This window comes from Hemibagrus wyckioides, linkage group LG24 (genome assembly GCF_019097595.1).
Source record: "Hemibagrus wyckioides isolate EC202008001 linkage group LG24, SWU_Hwy_1.0, whole genome shotgun sequence".
Classification (NCBI taxonomy): domain Eukaryota; kingdom Metazoa; phylum Chordata; class Actinopteri; order Siluriformes; family Bagridae; genus Hemibagrus; species Hemibagrus wyckioides.
Window position 1 is genome coordinate 2,669,072 of NC_080733.1, and position 20,028 is coordinate 2,689,099.

General features: G+C 41.7%; 1 protein-coding gene across 2 annotated transcripts; it reads right to left on the reverse strand.

Annotated features, from left to right (window-relative positions):
* Positions 1-10,843: 10,843 nt before the first annotated feature.
* Positions 10,844-19,226, reverse strand: gpr146 (G protein-coupled receptor 146). 2 transcript variants are annotated; one of them, XM_058378021.1, is made up of 3 exons: positions 18,868-19,226; positions 15,467-15,609; positions 10,844-13,489 (listed from the first exon to the last, which is right to left on the reverse strand). In XM_058378021.1, the coding sequence occupies exon 3, from the start codon at positions 13,442-13,444 to the stop codon at positions 12,455-12,457; it is 990 nt and encodes a 329-aa protein (XP_058234004.1). In that variant the 5' UTR covers positions 13,445-13,489; positions 15,467-15,609; positions 18,868-19,226; the 3' UTR covers positions 10,844-12,454. The 2 variants fall into 2 exon arrangements, with proteins under 2 accessions (XP_058234004.1, XP_058234003.1); XM_058378020.1 differs by lacking the exon at positions 15,467-15,609.
* Between the last annotated feature and the right edge of the window lie 802 nt (positions 19,227-20,028).

Sequence of the window (20,028 nt, forward strand, 5' to 3'; positions counted from 1 at the left end):
TCCTCTGTGTTCTGTTATAATGTGACTTAACCGTTTACATCATATCAGTAGCTTGCTATAAATGTAAAACCTGTATGACAAGCAAAAACACCTAAATGATATTTTTTCACCTAACAACATAATCAAAACTCAGCTAGAATGAAGTCTGTTGCTATGTAGCATCTTCTCAAGGGTGCAGGAACATAAAAACACCATCTGAATAAGGAAAATGTGAAATAAATGCTGAAAGATTTATGTAAAAGTACACTATATTGCCAAAAGTATTCGCTCACCCATCCAAATAATCAGAATCAGGTGTTCCAATCACTTCCATGGCCACAGGTGTATAAAATCAAGCACCTAGGCATGCAGACTGTTTTTACAAACATTTGTGAAAGAATGGGTCGCTCTCAGGAGCTCAGTGAATTCCAGCGTGGAACTGTGATAGGATGCCACCTGTGCAACAAATCCAGTCGTGAAATTTCCTCGCTCCTAAATATTCCACAGTCAACTGTCAGCTGTATTATAAGAACGTGGAAGTGTTTGGGAACGACAGCAACTCAGCCACGAAGTGGTAGGCCACGTAAACTGACGGAGCGGGGTCAGCGGATGCTGAGGCGCATAGTGCGAAGAGGTCGCCAACTTTCTGCAGAGTCAATCGCTACAGACCTCCAAACTTCATGTGGCCTTCAGATTAGCTCAAGAACAGTGCGCAGAGAGCTTCATGGAATGGGTTTCCATGGCCGAGCAGCTGCATCCAAGCCATACATCACCAAGTGCAATGCAAAGCGTCGGATGCAGTGGTGTAAAGCACGCCGCCACTGGACTCTAGAGCAGTGGAGACGCGTTCTCTGGAGTGACGAATCACGCTTCTCCATCTGGCAATCTGATGGACGAGTCTGGGTTTGGCGGTTGCCAGGAGAACGGTACTTGTCTGACTGCATTGTGCCAAGTGTAAAGTTTGGTGGAGGGGGGATTATGGTGTGGGGTTGTTTTTCAGGAGCTGGGCTTGGCCCCTTAGTCCCAGTGAAAGGAACTCTGAATGCTTCAGCATACCAAGACATTTTGGACAATTCCATGCTCCCAACTTTGTGGGAACAGTTTGGAGCTGGCCCCTTCCTCTTCCAACATGACTGTGCACCAGTGACCAAAGCAAGGTCCATAAAGACATGGATGACAGAGTCTGGTGTGGATGAACTTGACTGGCCTGCACAGAGTCCTGACCTCAACCCGATAGAACACCTTTGGGATGAATTAGAGCGGAGACTGAGAGCCAGGCCTTCTCGTCCAACATCAGTGTGTGACCTCACAAATGTGCTTCTGGAAGAATGGTCAAAAATTCCCATAAACACACTCCTAAACCTTGTGGACAGCCTTCCCAGAAGAGTTGAAGCTGTTATAGCTGCAAAGGGTGGACCGACGTCATATTGAACCCTATGGATTAGGAATGGGATGTCACTTAAATTCATATGCGAGTCAAGGCAGGTGAGCGAATACTTTTGGCAATATAGTGTATATACACTCACTGAGCACTTTATTACCTTTACACACACACACACACTCATGTAATTATCTAATCAGCCAATCATATGACAGCAGGAAAAGGTGTAAAAGCGATACAGCCAGCAGCTTCGGGTCACGTTCACATCAGCCAGCAAAATGGGTTCAAATGGGATCTCTGGGATTGTTGCTGATGGGTTGATTAGAGTGTTTCCATAACTGCTGATCTCCTGAGATTTTTACACACAACAACGATGATGAGAAAGATCTACAGAAACAGGCTAGACTGGTTAGAAAGACTACGGTAACTCAGATATCTATCTGTACAGTTGTAGTGAGGAGAAAAGCATCTCAAAATGCAGAGCATGTTGAAACTTAAGGTGGATGAGCTACAGCAGCAGAAAACCATGTCAGGTTTCATGTCTGTCAACCAAGAACAGAAAGCTGAAGCTCGATTCTTTTGAACTTCTGCACTTTAAAATAACAAATGAAACTGTTTGTTTTACTAATGAAAGCTAACACGTGTGTTCTCTATCAGTTAACACACTATTAGTGATAGTGTTTGTTTAGATGTTCAGCTGGAGTCACGTGGGGTTTAAAATGTCCGTAGAGATTTATTTTGAATATGAAACTCTTTATGTAGAGTCAGCTTCTTAAAAAGTCATTGAGAAATCGGGTCAGGATCACCAACTCCCATGATCCTCAGCTCATAACCTCATCACCTGTGATGCACCAATCAGCTCCTGATTAATACAGTTAGCTGTTTGTCCTCCGCCATGTCCAACCATTAGAAAGAAAGCTTTAAGGTGTCACCTTACAGTCAAGTGACATTCTTTAGCTTGGAGGGAAGTGTCCATCAGCCCCAGGAGCAGAGAGGGTTATGAGAGGTCCATTCCACCCTGACCTTCTGATCAGCATCTCAGAGCCTTAAGCCGTGAACCACTACAGGCTTGATTAGTGTTTTGACCTTCACGTTTCCTGATTTAGTCTCGTCTCCTTCATTCCTGTTTGCTCATTTCCTGACCATTTCACTGGCTCGTGCGACCTCGTCTTTGAGTTCTTATAAAAACCAGAAAACCTGTTCTAGTGTCTGTCTGCCTCCTTTTGTGACAGCGTGGCCGTGAGCGATGCTCAAAGCCGTTCCTCAACACACTGTTATTATTCCCAACTTGGCCTATAAATTCACCGTATTCACCAAACGCTCGGTATCCCATAGGGGCACTTCTTAATGGCACACACAGAAATTCTAAGAAGGGCTTTGTCACCGACTGTGAGGACCGCAGGCCCATGTCATTAACTTATACAGTGTCAAGCTTAAACACAGCTAATGCCACATTTGATTTGTTGTCCCTGCCTCGAGTCGCCAGCTGGGTGCAACTACCACATCAACTCAATCAAAAACAAGCGGACGCCAGAGGAGGCGCAATTAGGAAGAGAAACACACACACACACACACACACTGTGTCCAATGGAAACCACTTCTTCGCACCTTGCTGTCTGCTATATACCATCGGATTAGCATGATCCAGGAGGACAGTACATGAAATTCACATCCAATGAGTGGGTCTTCCTAATAAATATCTCCATGGCAACTCCATGGCTACCGCACACTTGTGTGTAAATTGTGGGCATAAGCTCAATAAATTAAAATTCAAAATATTCTATCTTCAGCAGAGGACAATTTGATTTGAGGTATAGTGGGGAATAGCAGGGAATTGCGGAGAGAGGTCTCCCAGGCTGCATCAGGGTTTTTTTCAGCATCAAGGTTATTGTATGTTATTATATTTTATTTCTTGGTCCACATCTCATAATGATTATTGGGAGTAGTTTCTCATTATATGGTGATCTTTATTTTGACTTTCGACTGCTGACAACTTCGAGGGCCCCCTGAATTGATGTCTTAGAGGAGAGAGAGAGAGAGAGAGAGAGAGAGAGAGATCCACAATGTATAAGAAAAACAAAAGAAATATTATGTTATCACATACTGTGTAACATGCGACATGCTGGAAAAACATGCTGGAAAAAATGTCTCCTTAATACATAACAATATCCTGAACACACTCTAATTGATTGTATTTAGTATTTCATATGATAAAATTGATATATAAGTATATTAAACCTATTTTATTCATTTCAAGAATTAAAAATTATTTTTCTTTCTAGAAATACATGTTTATAAATAATCAGAATGATCTGTCAATAGATCAAGACAATTTCACAAAACGTCACATCAGTTGGACTGTATGAAAGATATTTTCTTGATAAGATTTATTTATTTATTTATTTATTTATATTTTTGCAGTATAGCCTGCATTTGTTTATTAATTCCTTTACACGGTGCACTTTAATGAACAATGAAAAAATCTTGAAGAGTTCCAGTGTGTGATATATCTGACCCGTGTATGTTTATCTTTCTGGCCTTTTGGATGGTAAAAGTCCTTCCACACTGCATGCGTAATTAGAATGGAATGATGTGCACTGAATTTGGGATGAAAGCCCTTCTCTGCGTTTGTCCCGAGCGAGACAGTGCAGCCGGGGCAGTGTGACAGGAGCCATGTGGCAGGAGGAAACAAGCACTAGAGAGAACAGACATGACAGGAAACGTCACTAACACAAAGATTAAAGTTACCGTGTCAACATACCCTCCACATCCGCTCTATAACTATAATCTGGAACAATACTCCGTCAATTACACAGCCTTCTTAAAGCCAGGGTGACAGTGACTGGATCCAGAAAATCTGCTTTAGGGAAATGTGAGTGCAGAAGTGCGGCTGATCCTCTGCTCCCTACTGCTTTCTCACAAATTATAGCACTGAGATTCATCAGAGAATTAATAAATTAATAAATTAACTGGGTGTCACAATTAAAATAAATAAATAAATAAATAAATAAATAAAGATTGTTGACTTTGATTTGCTCCTTGGGGATTTTTAATTGACAAAACTGTCAATGTAAAAAATATCAAATAGAAATAAAATATTGTCAGATTTATCTAGAAGTAATGGTTATAGGATTAAAATAAACTAAAAATAATATATTCTTTTAGATATATAATATTATTTTGAATTAAAAATAGTATTATATATATATATATATATATATATATATATATATATATATATATATATATATATATATATATATATATATATATAAACCCAACTATTTTGTGTTTGGATTAATCATACGTGTTAATCATATAATGGGAATTTAACTATATTCAAGATATTCAAGATAAATGACGTTTTATTATTATTATTATTGTTGTTGTTGTTGTTAATGTTGTTGTTGTTGTGCGCAGGATGAAGAATTCTATCCTAAGCTCCGCTTTCTGTCTGTCTGGAGTTTTGCTGGTCATGGGATTTTACCGTAACCTTTCCCCAATGTGTGTGATGCTCTGAATCCTAATTATGAACATTTCCTGCCTTCCGCTGAAAAAAATTATTATTGAAAAAACAAAAGGAAATAAATAATTCAATGATGAAACTTCAAAATAAACAAACTAATTAGAGTCAGGAACGTAATGGCCTAAAAGAGAAACCTTCCATGTCTGACCACCAGGTGGAGCCCGAGTGTTGATAATTGACCATGTTTTGAATAAAAAGACTAGTAGATGAGTGAAGACACTAATCCAGATCTTCGTGATATTTTGAATAGGATTTGAAGAGCAGTGCAGTTCAGATGAGGGCAGGACGAGACTGAAACACACCACAGCGTCTCTGGAAAAGTCTGCTAGAGATGTCAAGTTGCACTGGGGTCACGAGTCACTGACTTTTGTCCTGACCCCTCCCTGCACCTGTGAGAGCTGGTGGAGGGGAGGGGAGTGAGGGGAGGGGGTAAAATGGGGGCAAATACACAGCAGTTTACCTTGTGGGTGTGTTCATCTTCAGCTCACGAGCGCTTCATTTGCATTTTGGTCCCTGAGGATGATAGACAAAGCAGAAACTGTGCAAACAAATACAAATTATATAAATGCACAGCAGGTTTAGTGGTGTGAGTGTGTGTGTGTGTGTGTGTCTGTGAGGGAGAGAGAGAGAGAGAGAGAGAGAGAGAGACAGAGAGAGAGAGAATTTTTTAAAAAATTATAGATTTGATGTTGTGGTGTTTCAGTCATTCATTCATTTGTTTGTTTGTAGTAAATAAAAGAACCAAAGGATTTCTACTTGCTCACTACAGTTAAGGTAGAAGATTAGGTTTAAATTTAAACCTACCATTAACACATTAATTAGCTACATTCATCATCATGTCAGCAGAAGGATAATAACAAATGTGTGTGTGTGTGTGTGTGTGTTATATCTGATCAGAGGACTAAATGTGCCCACAAGGTTAAAAATATCTTACAGTTTTGACCTTATGTGTATGGGGGGGTATTTATTTATTTATTTATTTATTTATTTATTTATCAGATTAGGTTTGAGTGAAGGTGTAGCATTTATATATTTACATTCATTATGTCAGTGGAAGGATAGTAAGACGTGTGTGTGTGTGTGTATGAGAAAGAGAGAGAGAGAGAGAGAGAGAGAGAGAGAGATGCATTACTACAGCTGTCCTTTCCATAAAGTCTAAAATACAGGATGTCTGACACGGCGCTGTCTTCCTCCTGTCCAGGTGTCAGTGTGACACGAGCTCACGGAGACACAGCTGTGTGTGGACCAGTTTTACGTAATGATGATGGATCTCCAGCCCCTTCAAGTTATTACTAATTTCCCAGTTGAGACATAAATAAGACACACAGCAAACATTCAGCAGTGTGTAATCAGCCAGAATCAATCAGCCATTCAGCAGAAACACTTCCTCTCATTATGCTCTGCCTCGACTTATCTGTCTGTACAAACAGGATGCGCGCTAATGAAAGCCTGAATTTAGTTTATGCAACAATTCTTCTGCTGACAAAACGACCTGCCGTTTATCTGATCAGACTAAATGTTCTCCACGATGAACCGGGCTTCAGGAAGTTCTCAAAGTGAACCCCAGGAACCCTGAGCAAAGTCAGGTTTTTATCATTCACCTCAGAAATCCCCCAAGAGGTCACAAAATCCAATGAGAGATCAGAGATCAGATGTCAGACATCAGAGATCAGACATTAGAGATCAGACAACAGAAATCAGACAACAGAGATCAGACAACATAGATAAGACTATCAGAAATCAGACAACAGACTTCAGAATCAGAGATCAAACAACAGAGATCAGACAACCGAGATCAGACATTAGAGATCAGACAACAGAAATCAGACAACAGAGATCAGACAACAGAGATCAGACAACATAGACAAGACTATCAGAAATCAGACAACAGACTTCAGAATCAGAGAACAAATAACAGAGATCAGACAACCGAGATCAGACATCAGAATCAGAGATCAAACAACAGAGATCAGACAACCGAGATCAGACATCAGAATCAGAGATCAAACAACAGAGATCAGACAACCGAGATCAGACATCAGAATCAGAGATCAAACAACCAAGATCAGACAACCGAGATCAGACATCAGAATCAGAGATCAAACAACCAAGATCAGACGTTAGAGATCAGAGATGAAAGATCAAACATTAGGGATCAGCGATCACACATCAGACATTAGAGATCAGATATCAGAATCTATCAGGTGAGGAGTGTAAAAGAATTTGTAGTTCTGATTTGAAGGGTGTGATTAAACGTTATATCCTTTATACATGTTATATATATAAATTTCTAACAGACAAAGAGAGAGATAGAGAGAGAGAGAGAGAGAGAGAGAGAGAGAGAGAAAGAGACTCATGTGGATACTTCATGTATGTAGTCTATTTGTTTTTATAGTGTTTTATTTCCCTACACTGTAATGTGTTTAGTGTTGTTCCTGTATGATGCTGTGTGAATGAGATGAAGATGTATTGGAGATCCATCAGGTACCTCTGAGTGAATATGTTCCTGCAGGAGCACAGTGTCAGCTCTGAGGCTGTAGCTCTTGTGTTATAACACAAAGGTGTGAAGGATGTTCTTGTCTCGTTTTTACTCAGGCTCAGTAATGACCTACATTTTAATCACTGACCTCATGTGGAAGTGTTTGTTAATGTGTTTCGTTTTTATGGGTCACTGTTCCACATGCTAGATATTTCACATCTTGATTTAAACTCTAAATAATTTAAACACAAAGCTTTTCCTCTTACTCAATTTCAGTTTGACTCAAATTAAAGAGAAACTGGGAAACAGCCCTCGGTCACAGCACTGGGTTCCAGGCACTTTCTTGGCTGGATCCTTTCTGTTTTATGGACATGTTTGGCAAAGACTTTTCACACTCGCTTTGCTTCATGACTGTTTTTTATGCAGAACAAGTGGCCTTCATAAAAAAAAAAAGAAAAAACGGTCAGCTCAATAAAAATCTGGAATCACGTGGAGCAAATTAAAATCTCACTAACGCTGCTCGGTGTTAATGAAAGTCCACAAGCATGACAACGACATCACAACTCATTTAGCTCTCCACGTTGAACCTGGTGCCATGCTGAAGAACATTTTGGAAAGGTTCGCTTTGTTTGACTCTGGCTCGGAGACAGGAACCTTTGTGCTTTGGAGATCTGGAGGGACGCCAACTTCAACAGCGTAAACTCTGAACAACAAACCCAACGTGCCTGCTGCTATGGTGGTCTTGTCACACAGATCCATGCTGAGACCTCTCGCTCTTTAACAACAGCACATTTTTTTGGAAAGCTCTTTGAAGCCAGACCAGCAAACAGCCTAGAATCTCGCTTCTCACTGTGAAACTGAGCTTCCACCCACAACTGAAACAGTACCGAGGCCCAGTGCGGCGCTACGGGAGATTTGTAACGGCTGTTGGGTGGTGCGTAATGTTTCGGTTTTTTAGGAAAGCAAACAAACAAACTTCTGGAAGCAGGCCAGTGTGTTTGAAAGAAGAGACCAAGCTGCAGCGTAGCGAAGAGCCAGAGAGTGAAGCGTTAAGTGTGACAGCTGTGATTAGCGCTGTTAGCATACCTGTCTGTGTACACACAGGGTCAGAAGCATCAGCGCTGGTCACAGGGCCTTGTATTTATTTGTTTTGACAAATACACGTCACTTTACCTTCCACGTCTGCTACAAACAAGACATCCGATACCTTCTGTAGACCTTCGAACACCGGCCAGGGGCTGAGATGCTGCCTGACAGGTACACTGATGTCATATTTTGCGCATACATACAGTATACAGGTCACTTAACCATCACCATGCACGTGTGTGTGTTTATGAAACATCGCCAGCTCAGTTGAAGCCTCAAGGCTTGTGCATGATCAGCAGGGAACTGCATCCATGGCAACAAGCTCCATTCTGCTTCATTATCATATTATTTCCAGATGTGCAGGCAGTGGTGTTTAGAAGCAGCATGAACACAACTGTCGTGTTTTTCTAAAGCTGAAGCCCTTATACAGGTGTGTGTGTGTGTGTGTGTGACTTATACCATATTTGCAGATCGATCCAATCACAGATTTCTATTTGAGCCTGTTTGACAGATTATAGAGCCGGGACTCCCATTTGATTGGTCGGGCTTTTGTTCTGTCCAAGTAATTTACAAAAATAAATATATACCTACAGAGCAGGACAAATGTGGAAAAGATAGCAATGTCCTTCACAGTTTGCTTTTTATTCAGCTGAACAACAAGACGTTTCTTCTGTCTGAACTCAATACAATTTCCCACATACCAACAACCACCCAGACTCTTCAGCTCTCTGTTATTTGAGCAATATTGTTATTTTGTGTGTGTGTGTGTGTGTGGCAATGTTGTGTAGTAGGTGTTCGGAAGTCGAGACAATGTTCAGAATGTCTGGAATGTTCTTCACGATGGGTTCGGGGTTGGTGTGGCATGGTGTCGTCGCTGCCACAGTGGATCTGGAGAGAGAAATAACTGGCTCATGGTCACGAGAGACTGCAGTGGAGTGGGACGATGTGAATCTCATGTATACTGTACTGTACTCCTCTGTCTCTCCTACTCTCCTGTATGTTTCCTGTTAGAAGATCACAAATCATTAAATTATTAAACCTATTTCTACACTTTTTAAAAAAAATAATTTCAAGCTTGACATGCCAACGTGACATGTCTAAAAATCAATTAATAATATTTAGTGTAGTGAAATCTTGTGGATAATATGAAAATAATATGGATACATTTAGTGATATTTCAAATATTTCCATTTGATAAGCAGCTTTTTTCTTGCTTTGTGTTGGACAGCTTCTGTTTATTTTCCCTCTTGTTATGATTTTGTTTTCAAATGAATGGATTTATTGTAGTAATCATAATAAAAGGCTGGAAAAAAAAGAAATCTGTGTTCGGGGCAGGTTCCAAGCTGCTACAGACACACACACACTCACACACACACACACAATCTTAAAATATTCTTTTTCTTTTCATTAATGATGTGGTGAAAAGCCGAGTGCATTTGCATTTGTTTGTGGTCTTTATTAAGCTTCATTATCATAGCTGAACACTGCCAGGGCCGTGGGTGGGTTTAGTCCTGGACAACACTTTATAAAAATACACACTTTTATATCCAGAAATTTCCAAGGACTAGGGGGAAGGTAGCTTAATGATTAGCAAATTTATTTCACACCTCCTGTGTGTGTGTGGTTCGAGTCCCTCCTCCAGTGTATGTGTGTGTGTGGAGTACACATGTTCTCCCTGTGCTTCATGGGCTTCCTCCCAGTCCAAAGACATGTGTTGTAGGTTGATTGGGATCTCATTGTGTGTGATTGTGCCCTGGCATCTCATCCCCTGCCTTGTGCCTCGAGTCCCATGGGACAGACTCCAGGTTCCCTGAGACTGTGTGGAGGCTAAACTCTGTAGAAGATGAATGGATGGATTGGGATCATCATTCCCTCTCCACATGTTTTAGTGGCTTCAAGGAATTTCAAGGCTTTGGAGCTATCTTTCTTAATACAATCTATAAAAGAGCATCTATAATAATGTAATAATTAGTATCTATCTATCCATCCATCCATCCATCCATCCATCTAAGCAGTCAGTGTAAATAACCTCCACTTCTGCCTTTCAGTCTTTACCCTCATTGCACATTCCGTGCTCTCGGTGCACGGATCTCTGTGCACTTTACCTTATATGGAGTTTTGTGGGCGTGGCTGCATGCAAATGAGCTGTGTCAGGAGCACGCTGTGCACTTTGCTTGTGATCAACATGCACACGAGATCATGAAGGAAAATCAGCATTTCATAAAACAGGAAAATTCTGACTTCAACAAACCTTAAAAAATGAAAACGAAATGAATAAATGAAGCGGTATAAGCACACAATAATAACAACATGATTAAACACTTTGTCATGTGGTGAAGATGTGATTGCTGATTAAGGAGCAGCATTGTGGAGTAATGAAGCTGAAACTCAGTAATATCCATGTTAGTTTATTATATTTGACTCATCAGTAACTACATAAATCTCTGAGAAACAATACTGTAATTCTGAAATGACGTCTATTCCTGTCAAATCTGACATACAATATATACACATATATTTCATATATACATTTACACCGGTGTAAACACGCTAGCAATGACCATAGCTTTACGATTACAGTTTAATCGTTTAGAGGTTAGATAACTAGACATAAATATATTTATTCTTTCTTCTGCTTACGTAAAAATGGATTTTAAAATGATACAATTTTCTCTGTCAAATACACATACAGTACTTTGTTTTTGTCAAAAAATATATTTAAAGATATTCTTTTTTTTGTAGGAAAGAAAGGGCTCAAGACCAAGGAGATGAGAGCAGGAATATGACTACGCTTATGGCTAAACTTCATGTCGGTTAAATGTTAGCAGAGTCCCGGTGGTGGGAGCGCTGGACTTTTTCTTCCATTCGACCGGGTTTGTTTGAGTCTTTAATACACAGTGAGCTCTGTAACTCGATTAATTCTTTCTTGTAATTCGTTTTCCTTTTTGACTTTGTCCTTACTGCCTCTATTTAGGCCAATGATGTTAAAACTGGCCAATATTTGCTCTTTAAATATTCCACTAGAATCAGACTTTGGTCAGAGTGGAATAATGATTAACTCGGGTCGAACGCTGGCATTCCTGCGGCATCGTGTTAGCAGAGGGATTTTATTACTGACTCATTTGAATATGTTAAACAGGATGAAATGCTGCTAATAGCATGAGAGTCAGCGTTTAGCACGGTAGCTCAATGAGTTTTTTCATATTTTTCAAAAATACCCGTTTCTGTCAGATTCACAAGATGAAATGAAATAGCTTGAAGGAGTTGTTTCTACTCCGCCTTCGGTGACTGGTGAGAATAAAGAGCGTGGGCTGAGCGCAGGACAGGGCATGGCTGCGTCTTCCTGATATTCAGGCTACACCCTTTTTACTCTGCTGCTTTTAATTTAACGAATTAATGATTCCGTTTCAGCTGCAGAAAGTATGTCTAAGCTGAGGAGCGTGCACACACACACACACACACACTGATACCAAGCTGTCAGCGATATCTCTGGGTGTTCACTACAGAGCCTAATCCCTTGTTATGTTCATTGGCTTGTATTAATCTAAGGTATTTATAATAATAATAATAATAATAATAATAATAATAATAATAATAATAATAATGATGATGATGATGATGATGATGATAAACTGTGTTTTTCTTGCATTTTAAATGGAGAGTGGCATGATGACGCTCCGAAAATCAAGCACTGTGCCTCAATCAAGATGCAGCTTTCAGCTAAATGAGTTCAAGTTGGTCACAAAGCAAAAAAAAGCAAAAAGACAAGCTTGTGTGATATCCTGTAATAGACTGCTGCCAGATCTGAGTTCAAGTTTCCCTTCCAGAGAGTGGGCTAGTCCGTGAGACCCATCGGTTTTCTTCTTCACACTTGGTGAACAGACGCGATGTGACAAAGCCAAACTGGTTAATGAGAGTTTCCAGAGTTTCACAGTTTCACAGCAGCCTGTGGTTTGTGCAGCAAGGGCCTCTAAAGAGCAGCGAAGCCCCGGGCACCAGATCCTCACGTGATCACCTGCTGTATGACCGAGTGTTCGTGAGGACACGCCTGCTTGCCACAATGCAGCCTCCTCAGCAGTCGCTGGAGCTTATGGGCAAAGTTTTTGTTCATCTTCCGGTACATGAGTGGCATAGCGAAGCTGCTGGAGAAGGCGAGCAGCTGCGACAAGCCTCTCAGAAAGGCGTAGGTGTTGGCGGTTTGCATCCGGGGCACGTCGACGACCGTCAGCAGCAGAAGCATGGTGTAGTATGGCGTCCAGAGGACGAACTGCACACCCACGCATGCCAGGAGCAGCCTGTGGGTCGACGGATCCATCCTTCCCGAGTCCTGGTCCAAGGGCGTGGTCTCCTTGCGGATGCGCAGGATGAGGCAGAGGGCATAGAGCACGGCAGCGGCCGGCACGGCGTATCCGATGAGCGTCATGATGGCGTCCGCCGCCTCTTTGTTTTGCATCTTGGAGCACTCCAGGATCTTCGCCGACACGTGGTTACACACGTAGAAGAGGAGCGAGGAGAAGCTGGTGAGCACGGCGCCACCCCAGATGAAGCCACACACGTGTTTGGTGTTGTAAACACTGGACATGTAGGTGCGTGGCAGCGCCCACTCTATGTAGTAATCTAGGCTGAGCAGCGCTGTTGAGTACATGATAACCAGGGAGGAGATGTTGAACAGGATGAGGAGCGTGATGTATACCTCGTCGTTATGCTCCCATGCAGGCCAGAGCGTGAAATCCGGGCCCAGGAGCTCGACCGGAGCCACCAGGTTCAACACCAGCCCAGCGATGGCCATGTTCACAAAATACACATCCGGCATTGTCATGGACATCTTGTTGGAGAGGTTGACTGCCACCAACAGGGTGTTGTAGCACAGCCCCACAGGGAAGCATACAATGAGGTAAAAGAAAGAGAAGATGGACAGAGCCAGGCCCAAGTCCCAGCAAACAGCCAGCTCTGTGCGGCCTTCTGTCTCATTATAAACCATGCAGCTCCACATGGCGAAGCGAGCGCACCGACGTTCCACTCGGGCTCACTGGATCGACTGCAGGAGAAATCACAAACAACACCGTGAACTTTACACACAAATATCTTACACCATATATATAATAATATATATATATAAATTATATAATCTATCTATCCATCCATCCATCCATCATTGTTAAAGGGGCTATGGGACGTTTCACCTGATTTCTCTCTGAAAGTGAGACTGCACGCGTGTGATGGTGTGCTCAGGGGTTTTTTTTGTCCTCATTAAATCTGTTTCAAACCAGACACTTTGCACTTTCAGCTTGAGGAAGAGGAAACGTGTGTGTGATGTATATCAGGACAGGTTTCCTTCCTTAAAAATGACACTGACTGCAGTGTTCACATTACTGACATCTCCTAGCTCTATCACCTTTAACTGTGTTGTTGTAGACCCCTGACTGAAGAATGGCACGCTTCAGGCTTGTGCTCCCTCTCTCTCTCTTTCTCTCTCTAACACTATCTCATTCTCTCTCTCTAATGCTCTCTCTCTCTCTCTCTCTTTCTAACACTCTCTCCTTCTCTCTTTCTCTCTCTAACACTCTCTCCCTCTCTCTAACACTCTCTCCCTCTCTCTTTCTCTCTCTCTTTAACACTCTCTCCCTCTCTCTAACACTCTCTCCCTCTCTCTTTCTCTCTCTCTAACACTCTCTCCCTCTCTCTAACACTCTCTCCCTCTCTCTTTCTCTCTCTCTTTAACACTCTCTCCCTCTCTCTCTCTCTCTCTCTCTCTCTCTTTCTCTCTCTCTCTCTCTCTCTCTCTCTTTCTCTCTCTCTCTGCATAACCAGGCAGAAGGTTCAGGAGGATTTATGGGGTGAAATATGATGCATCACAGTGGGAGTAATGAGCGAGTGTGTCTCAGAGGTTAGCGTTCATGGAAAGGTCACAGAACTGGCCTGCACACATGCTAACCAGGCTACTGCTTCAGCTCTGATACAACCTGCAGCCTGTTGGTTATATGGTTAGAGCGATCACGGTGGTGGATGAGTGTTAAAAGCTCCTGATGAGAAGGTTCAGAGTTTAAAACTCCACCTTGACTGTCACAGCTTAACTGCTCTGTGAGAACTATCAGTCAAACAAACAAGTTCATGTCCCGGTGTCCTTGAATAATTTTTTGTAACTGTAGCATTAAATATTTGCTTTATTTGTTACATGTCTATTATATATATATATATATATTTTACACGGGCGATATCTTAAAATAGTTATGACGATATTTCCCAGTTAATGTATCACGATAATCGATAATATCACCTGTAGAACCCGCGTCTCTCGGCCCGAGCTTTGGAGTCGGTTGGCATTACTCAACCCTCCACCAGGACAGCATGTGCCACTGCTAAAAAAATACCAACAAGAACACCAACGCCGGGACCATGCACACTCCTGGTCTAATAATCCAATCTCTCTGAAGAGTGAGGTTGTACAGATTGTGCAGTTGAGTAACAATGCCATGACACGCTAGAAAGAGTTCTCCTGGCAGTGGCTTAACGACTCTCCTGCCCACAATCCGGTCCTCAAAACATCAGTTATTAACAGCAAGAGGAGACTAATCACAGGTTTATATATTAATCCACATTATTAAGATCTGTCTACATGAAGCGGCTACACACTGGTCAGAAAGCAGCAGGTTTTATTAATAAAGCACTACAACCAGTGTGATCACACTGACCGTCTCATGTTACTATGGTTACAGTGTGCTTTTCCATGCAAAAACACCGGGTCACGTGACATCGTAACCTCTCACGCAGCCCTGATGTCCACCTCTGATTACTGTTAGTCATTTTATGCAAATGTTTGAGTAATGAGCTCTAGGTGTCGGCTCCCATATACTGTTAATAAAATATTGTAAAGGTAACATAGTTTGATTGTCATTTTGGTTAAATCCTGGATTATATATTAAAAGTACAGTAGGTCAGTAAGCATTATTCAGCCTGTGATGTTTATGGCACCAGAACAGACTCACAGTAAAAAAAAAAAGAAGAAGAAGCTAACTTTCGTCTTTTGTATTGCATAACTCCACTGCAGAGGAGCTTGTGAAGTTCTGGCCTCATGACAAACACCACCACACAGTTAATACACTGCCTCCGCCTGCCCCGGGGCAATAATCCTCTCTCTCGCTCCTCACACCTCAAAGCCTGATACACAGAGAAACAGAGACACAGCCAAGAAGAGCTTTTAGACAGATCTCTCAGGGTGGACTGACTGAGACATGAGACAAGAAAGGAGAAGAGAAGAGTGGAGAAAAGAAGAGAAGAACAGAGAAGAGAAGGAGAAGAAAGGAGAAGAGAAGAGAAGAGAAGAAAAGAAAAGAAAAGAGAAGGGAGGAGAAAAGAAGAAAAGAGAAGAGAATAGAAGAAAGGAGAAAAGAAGAGAAGAGAAGTGAAGAAAGGAGAAGAGAAGAGAAGAGAAGAGAAGAGAAGAGAAGAGAAGAGAAGAGAAGAGAAGAGAAGAGAAGAGAAGAGGCAGTAGTGTAAGGCAGTCTAGTTTTAATTGAGTTTCTAACAGTACAAGTTTAGTTAATAATCAGACACAGGAGATGGTTAAGTCTGTAACACTGGCTGAATTATTCACTGTTTTGAGAAGATGATCATTAGTGTTAGAGTCATCGCTAACATTAGCCAGCTAGCTTATAGCTAAGCTACGCGCTGTGCTGCAGTTTCAGTCCAAAATATTGTATGAATGTCTGAAAGCCCCTCAGGCCTGTGTCAAGTGGCTGTACCTGCTCTGACAGAGCAAACAAAAGACATGCTTTGTTTTGTTCTCATGTCGCTTGTCAAACATGGCGAGGCAGGAGATGACATTATTACACCTTCCAATTACAAGGTGCTCACAATGAGGGCTCACAAACACTGTGTTCATTTTAACACCATGCTGCACGCTGCAGGTATACACGTTTCTGTCGCACATGTGAACCAGCCCCTCGTGTTTCCTGTGCCGCTGCATCTTTTCTGACTGATTTCTAAAAAGTTACAAACACTTCACATGGAGAAGCATTCCAGAGGCACTGGCTCACGTGAGGGAGCGCGATTACAGAGCCAGATTCCAGAGTACAACTGCGGTAAAGCGCTGCCCTGCGTCATTAGCTGCACCCCCTGACGGGGGGAACTCATCTTGGCATGCTCCTACGGAGAGCGTCCACAGAGCCGAGTGAGGAACGCTGAGTGAGTACGATGGGAGGTGAGCGATAAGGCGGCTCCGTGCCTCGTCAGATCCATGCTGGAATGTACAGCGAGGTCACGTGACTGCACTCCAGAGCGGCTTTGCATGTGAAGAGAAAACTACATACGCAACACGGTCAGGAAAAAGCGTCCGGTCGACCATTTCACAACCCCTCTCTTTTCATTTGTGGCATCCGAGTGTGTTAATCTCAATTATAACAGAAATAACAAGTAGAACAACACATGTCCAGCAGGGATAATCCCATCATTCTCATATTTCTAACGAAAAGCAATAAAGAAAACGAATAGAGATCTGATGTAGCTGCTCATTCTCACCAGATGTCCTTCATCTGTTTTGTATAAGACTTCAGTCAGCCATTCGGGGTGATTTTAGCTGTCTTGTAAGTTTTTTATCTCAGTGATTCCAGCTAAATAAGCAAGCAGCATCCTAGCGCTAGTGCTGACATCGCTAGTCAGCTAACTGATAATAAGAGCTGTAGTAGGCAAAAACAAAATAACATAATGTTTCTGGAGGAAAGTGATAATAATTTACCCACAACTAATATTAATCTCAGTTCCACAAACTCAGACGGAAACACAGCATTATCTCTTCCTGCTAGAGCGTTTTAGTCACTTATTATGTACTTAGTGATGTTATAGACTCGGGATGTTCAATACAACTTCAGTCATAAGTACAATAAGAAGAATCAGCACCTGCTGGAACAGAAACACTTAAAGAATACAGAAATCCATTATGACAATGCTTGAAGTTATTAATCAAATAGAAATATTATAAATCTCATTAATCGTATTAATGTCCAAAAAGAGTTGGGAAATTTACCAGTCGGAAAAACAGCAACAGGTGAATTAATTACTGGGACGGAGGATGGAAATCGGTCTCTGTAAACCCACAATGTTCGGGATGAATTATCAAACTCTTATTCAAGACAGATGTATTTATCGTCACCAGAAGCAGCTGTTTGAGATCTTTTATAAATTTCACACAGGTTTCTGTGCCTTTACTTCAGGTGTACAACATGAAGCCATGTGCTACAACATCTGTGTATGACTCGGTGAATATGGAGAAATAAAACTAAACTATTTTAGTTAATTCTTTACTTTTTCTATTATTTGGTCTCAGCCATTACCTCAGATTATTACTGAGATTAATAACAAAAACAACCTGTGAAAAAAAGAGAGATCCGTTTCTCGGCACAGCATTAAGACGTTATCCGCACTTTGTTGTAAGTTAAGTAATATAGCTTTAAATGTTATTTTTTAGCTTCACAGTTTGAGTCTTCTGAACTTGTGATCTAGGAAAAAGCATGTGGGTTTATCCTGAGCGCCGGGTTGAGTGTGAACACAAATCTGTCAGCGTGTTTTCCGAGTCAAAGGTCTAAAACATATGCAAATAACACCATGTTTCAAACTACAGCCGGAAATGAAAAGCTGAAGCAAACCTCCAGCAGCTGTCTGGACTCCTGCACTCCATCTATTTCTCTGTGTAAACATGTCGAGATAAATAAATAAACAAACAAACAAATTATTCCAATCAAAAAAGTAAAGTTTTCGTCAAACAACAAGCACAACCACGAGAACTCAGTCATGAATGAACTACAGACCTGTGTGTGAACAGTAATATGTTTTAAGAATAAGCTTTTTTTTTGTTTGTTTATGTTTACTTGTTTATTGTTTCGATGCAGCATGGCTCTCACACACACACACACACACACACACACACACACACACACACAGTCCACTACACACAAGTCTTCCTGACTGACTCGTAATTATCTTGTTATAAATCAAGCTATTATTAAGCTGATATAACAAGTTTTAAACTGTTCTACTGGTGCTTTATATTCCACTAATGAGGATGCAGATAAACACGGTCTTCACCTGTCAGGAAAACCGAACCGAACCGAACAAAACCGAACCGAGCCGAGATGAAAACAATGTCTACTCTAAACTACTCAGAGCTTCTTTTAGCTGGAAATGTTTATGTTCAGTGGCTCACATGACACTGAAAGCCCCCCTCACACACACACACACACACACACACCAAAACCTGAACCTCTACACACATTGTGTTCACCTTCGCAAACAAGGATTAAATGTTGCTGCATCTGTGTATTTCTGTGTGAAGTCCTCTTACATTTATACAAGCTCCGTCTGAAACTTTAGAAACAACACACACACACACACACACACACACACAGCAGGGTATATACTCACCAGCAGGGCTGATTTCTGGCACCTATGGAGGCATCGGGTCCTGCTTCACTTCCACTGACATTTCTCCTCCTCTAACTCTTCACACAACTCCCATGTTCCGAGACCCCGGGTGTTCCACAAACTTCACGTTAAAGAAAAATAAAAATAAAACACTCCCAGTCCGTGACGGCGTTTGAGCTGGCCGTAAATAAAGTGATGAATTGAGGCAGTTTCGATTTTATTTCTCGTTCTCTGAAGAAAAACTAAAAAGCAGTACTGTGGGAGGACGCTCGAGACTTTACTACGCGCTCGCGCCGCCGTGCTGAACTCTACCGTGTGTACACACGTGACCATCCCCCCATCTCTCTCACTCTCTCGCGCGCGCGCGCGCGCTCGCGCTCACTCACTCTCGCTCACGCACAGCTTTGAGGCCCGACAGGGATAACGCACGCTCATTGGACGACAGGAGCAAGGGAGGAGGAGCGATAAGGATCAAAACCTCTCGACTGTTCGAAAACACCCAGCGCCTGCTCTCTTACAATAAGTGATGGGAATTCCGGCTCTTTTCAGTGACTCACCGCTTTCCCAGTTCGAATCAATTGGAAGAGTCGACTCTTGTTTGGTCGACGCCCGAATGATTCATTTCCAGTATGTTTTTCACTGTGTGCGTTTAAATACGTTTAAAGATGCACTAGATAGGATTGATAGAAACTCAGTTCTCTAGTCGTGGAGCTGTATAAGATTTGAATTATTTTATTTTTAAACTCATTAATCCCGCCCAAGTACACAAAACCCCGCCCCCTTGAAACTTCAACTAGAGTGCTACACAATTCACTGATTTGTATGGTCAAGCAGTTTTCTGACCAAACAAATGTGTAGCATATTTAACACAATCACATTTGGCATTGCTGCGTTCCAGTTCACCTTCTATCCATCCTAAACACGGTCCAAGATTAGAATTAGTGTGTCCATGTAGAAACGAGTCTGTTATCTACAGTAGACGTTGATAGCTAATATTGCACACGACTCCTTGCACGAGGAATGAAGAGTTTCGTGATGGTCGTTAGGGTGCAGGAACGTAGAAAAATGGAATGGAGAATTAAATTATATAGCGCGTTATAAATTGTTAAGCTGAAATGCAACAGAAGTTTGTAACGGTGTGTATAACTCCGTCACATGATG

Excerpts from the sequence above, each read along its gene's own strand:
- gpr146 (XM_058378020.1), bottom strand. The coding sequence starts at position 13,444 with ATGTGGAGCTGCATGGTTTATAATGAGACAGAAGGCCGCACAGAGCTG.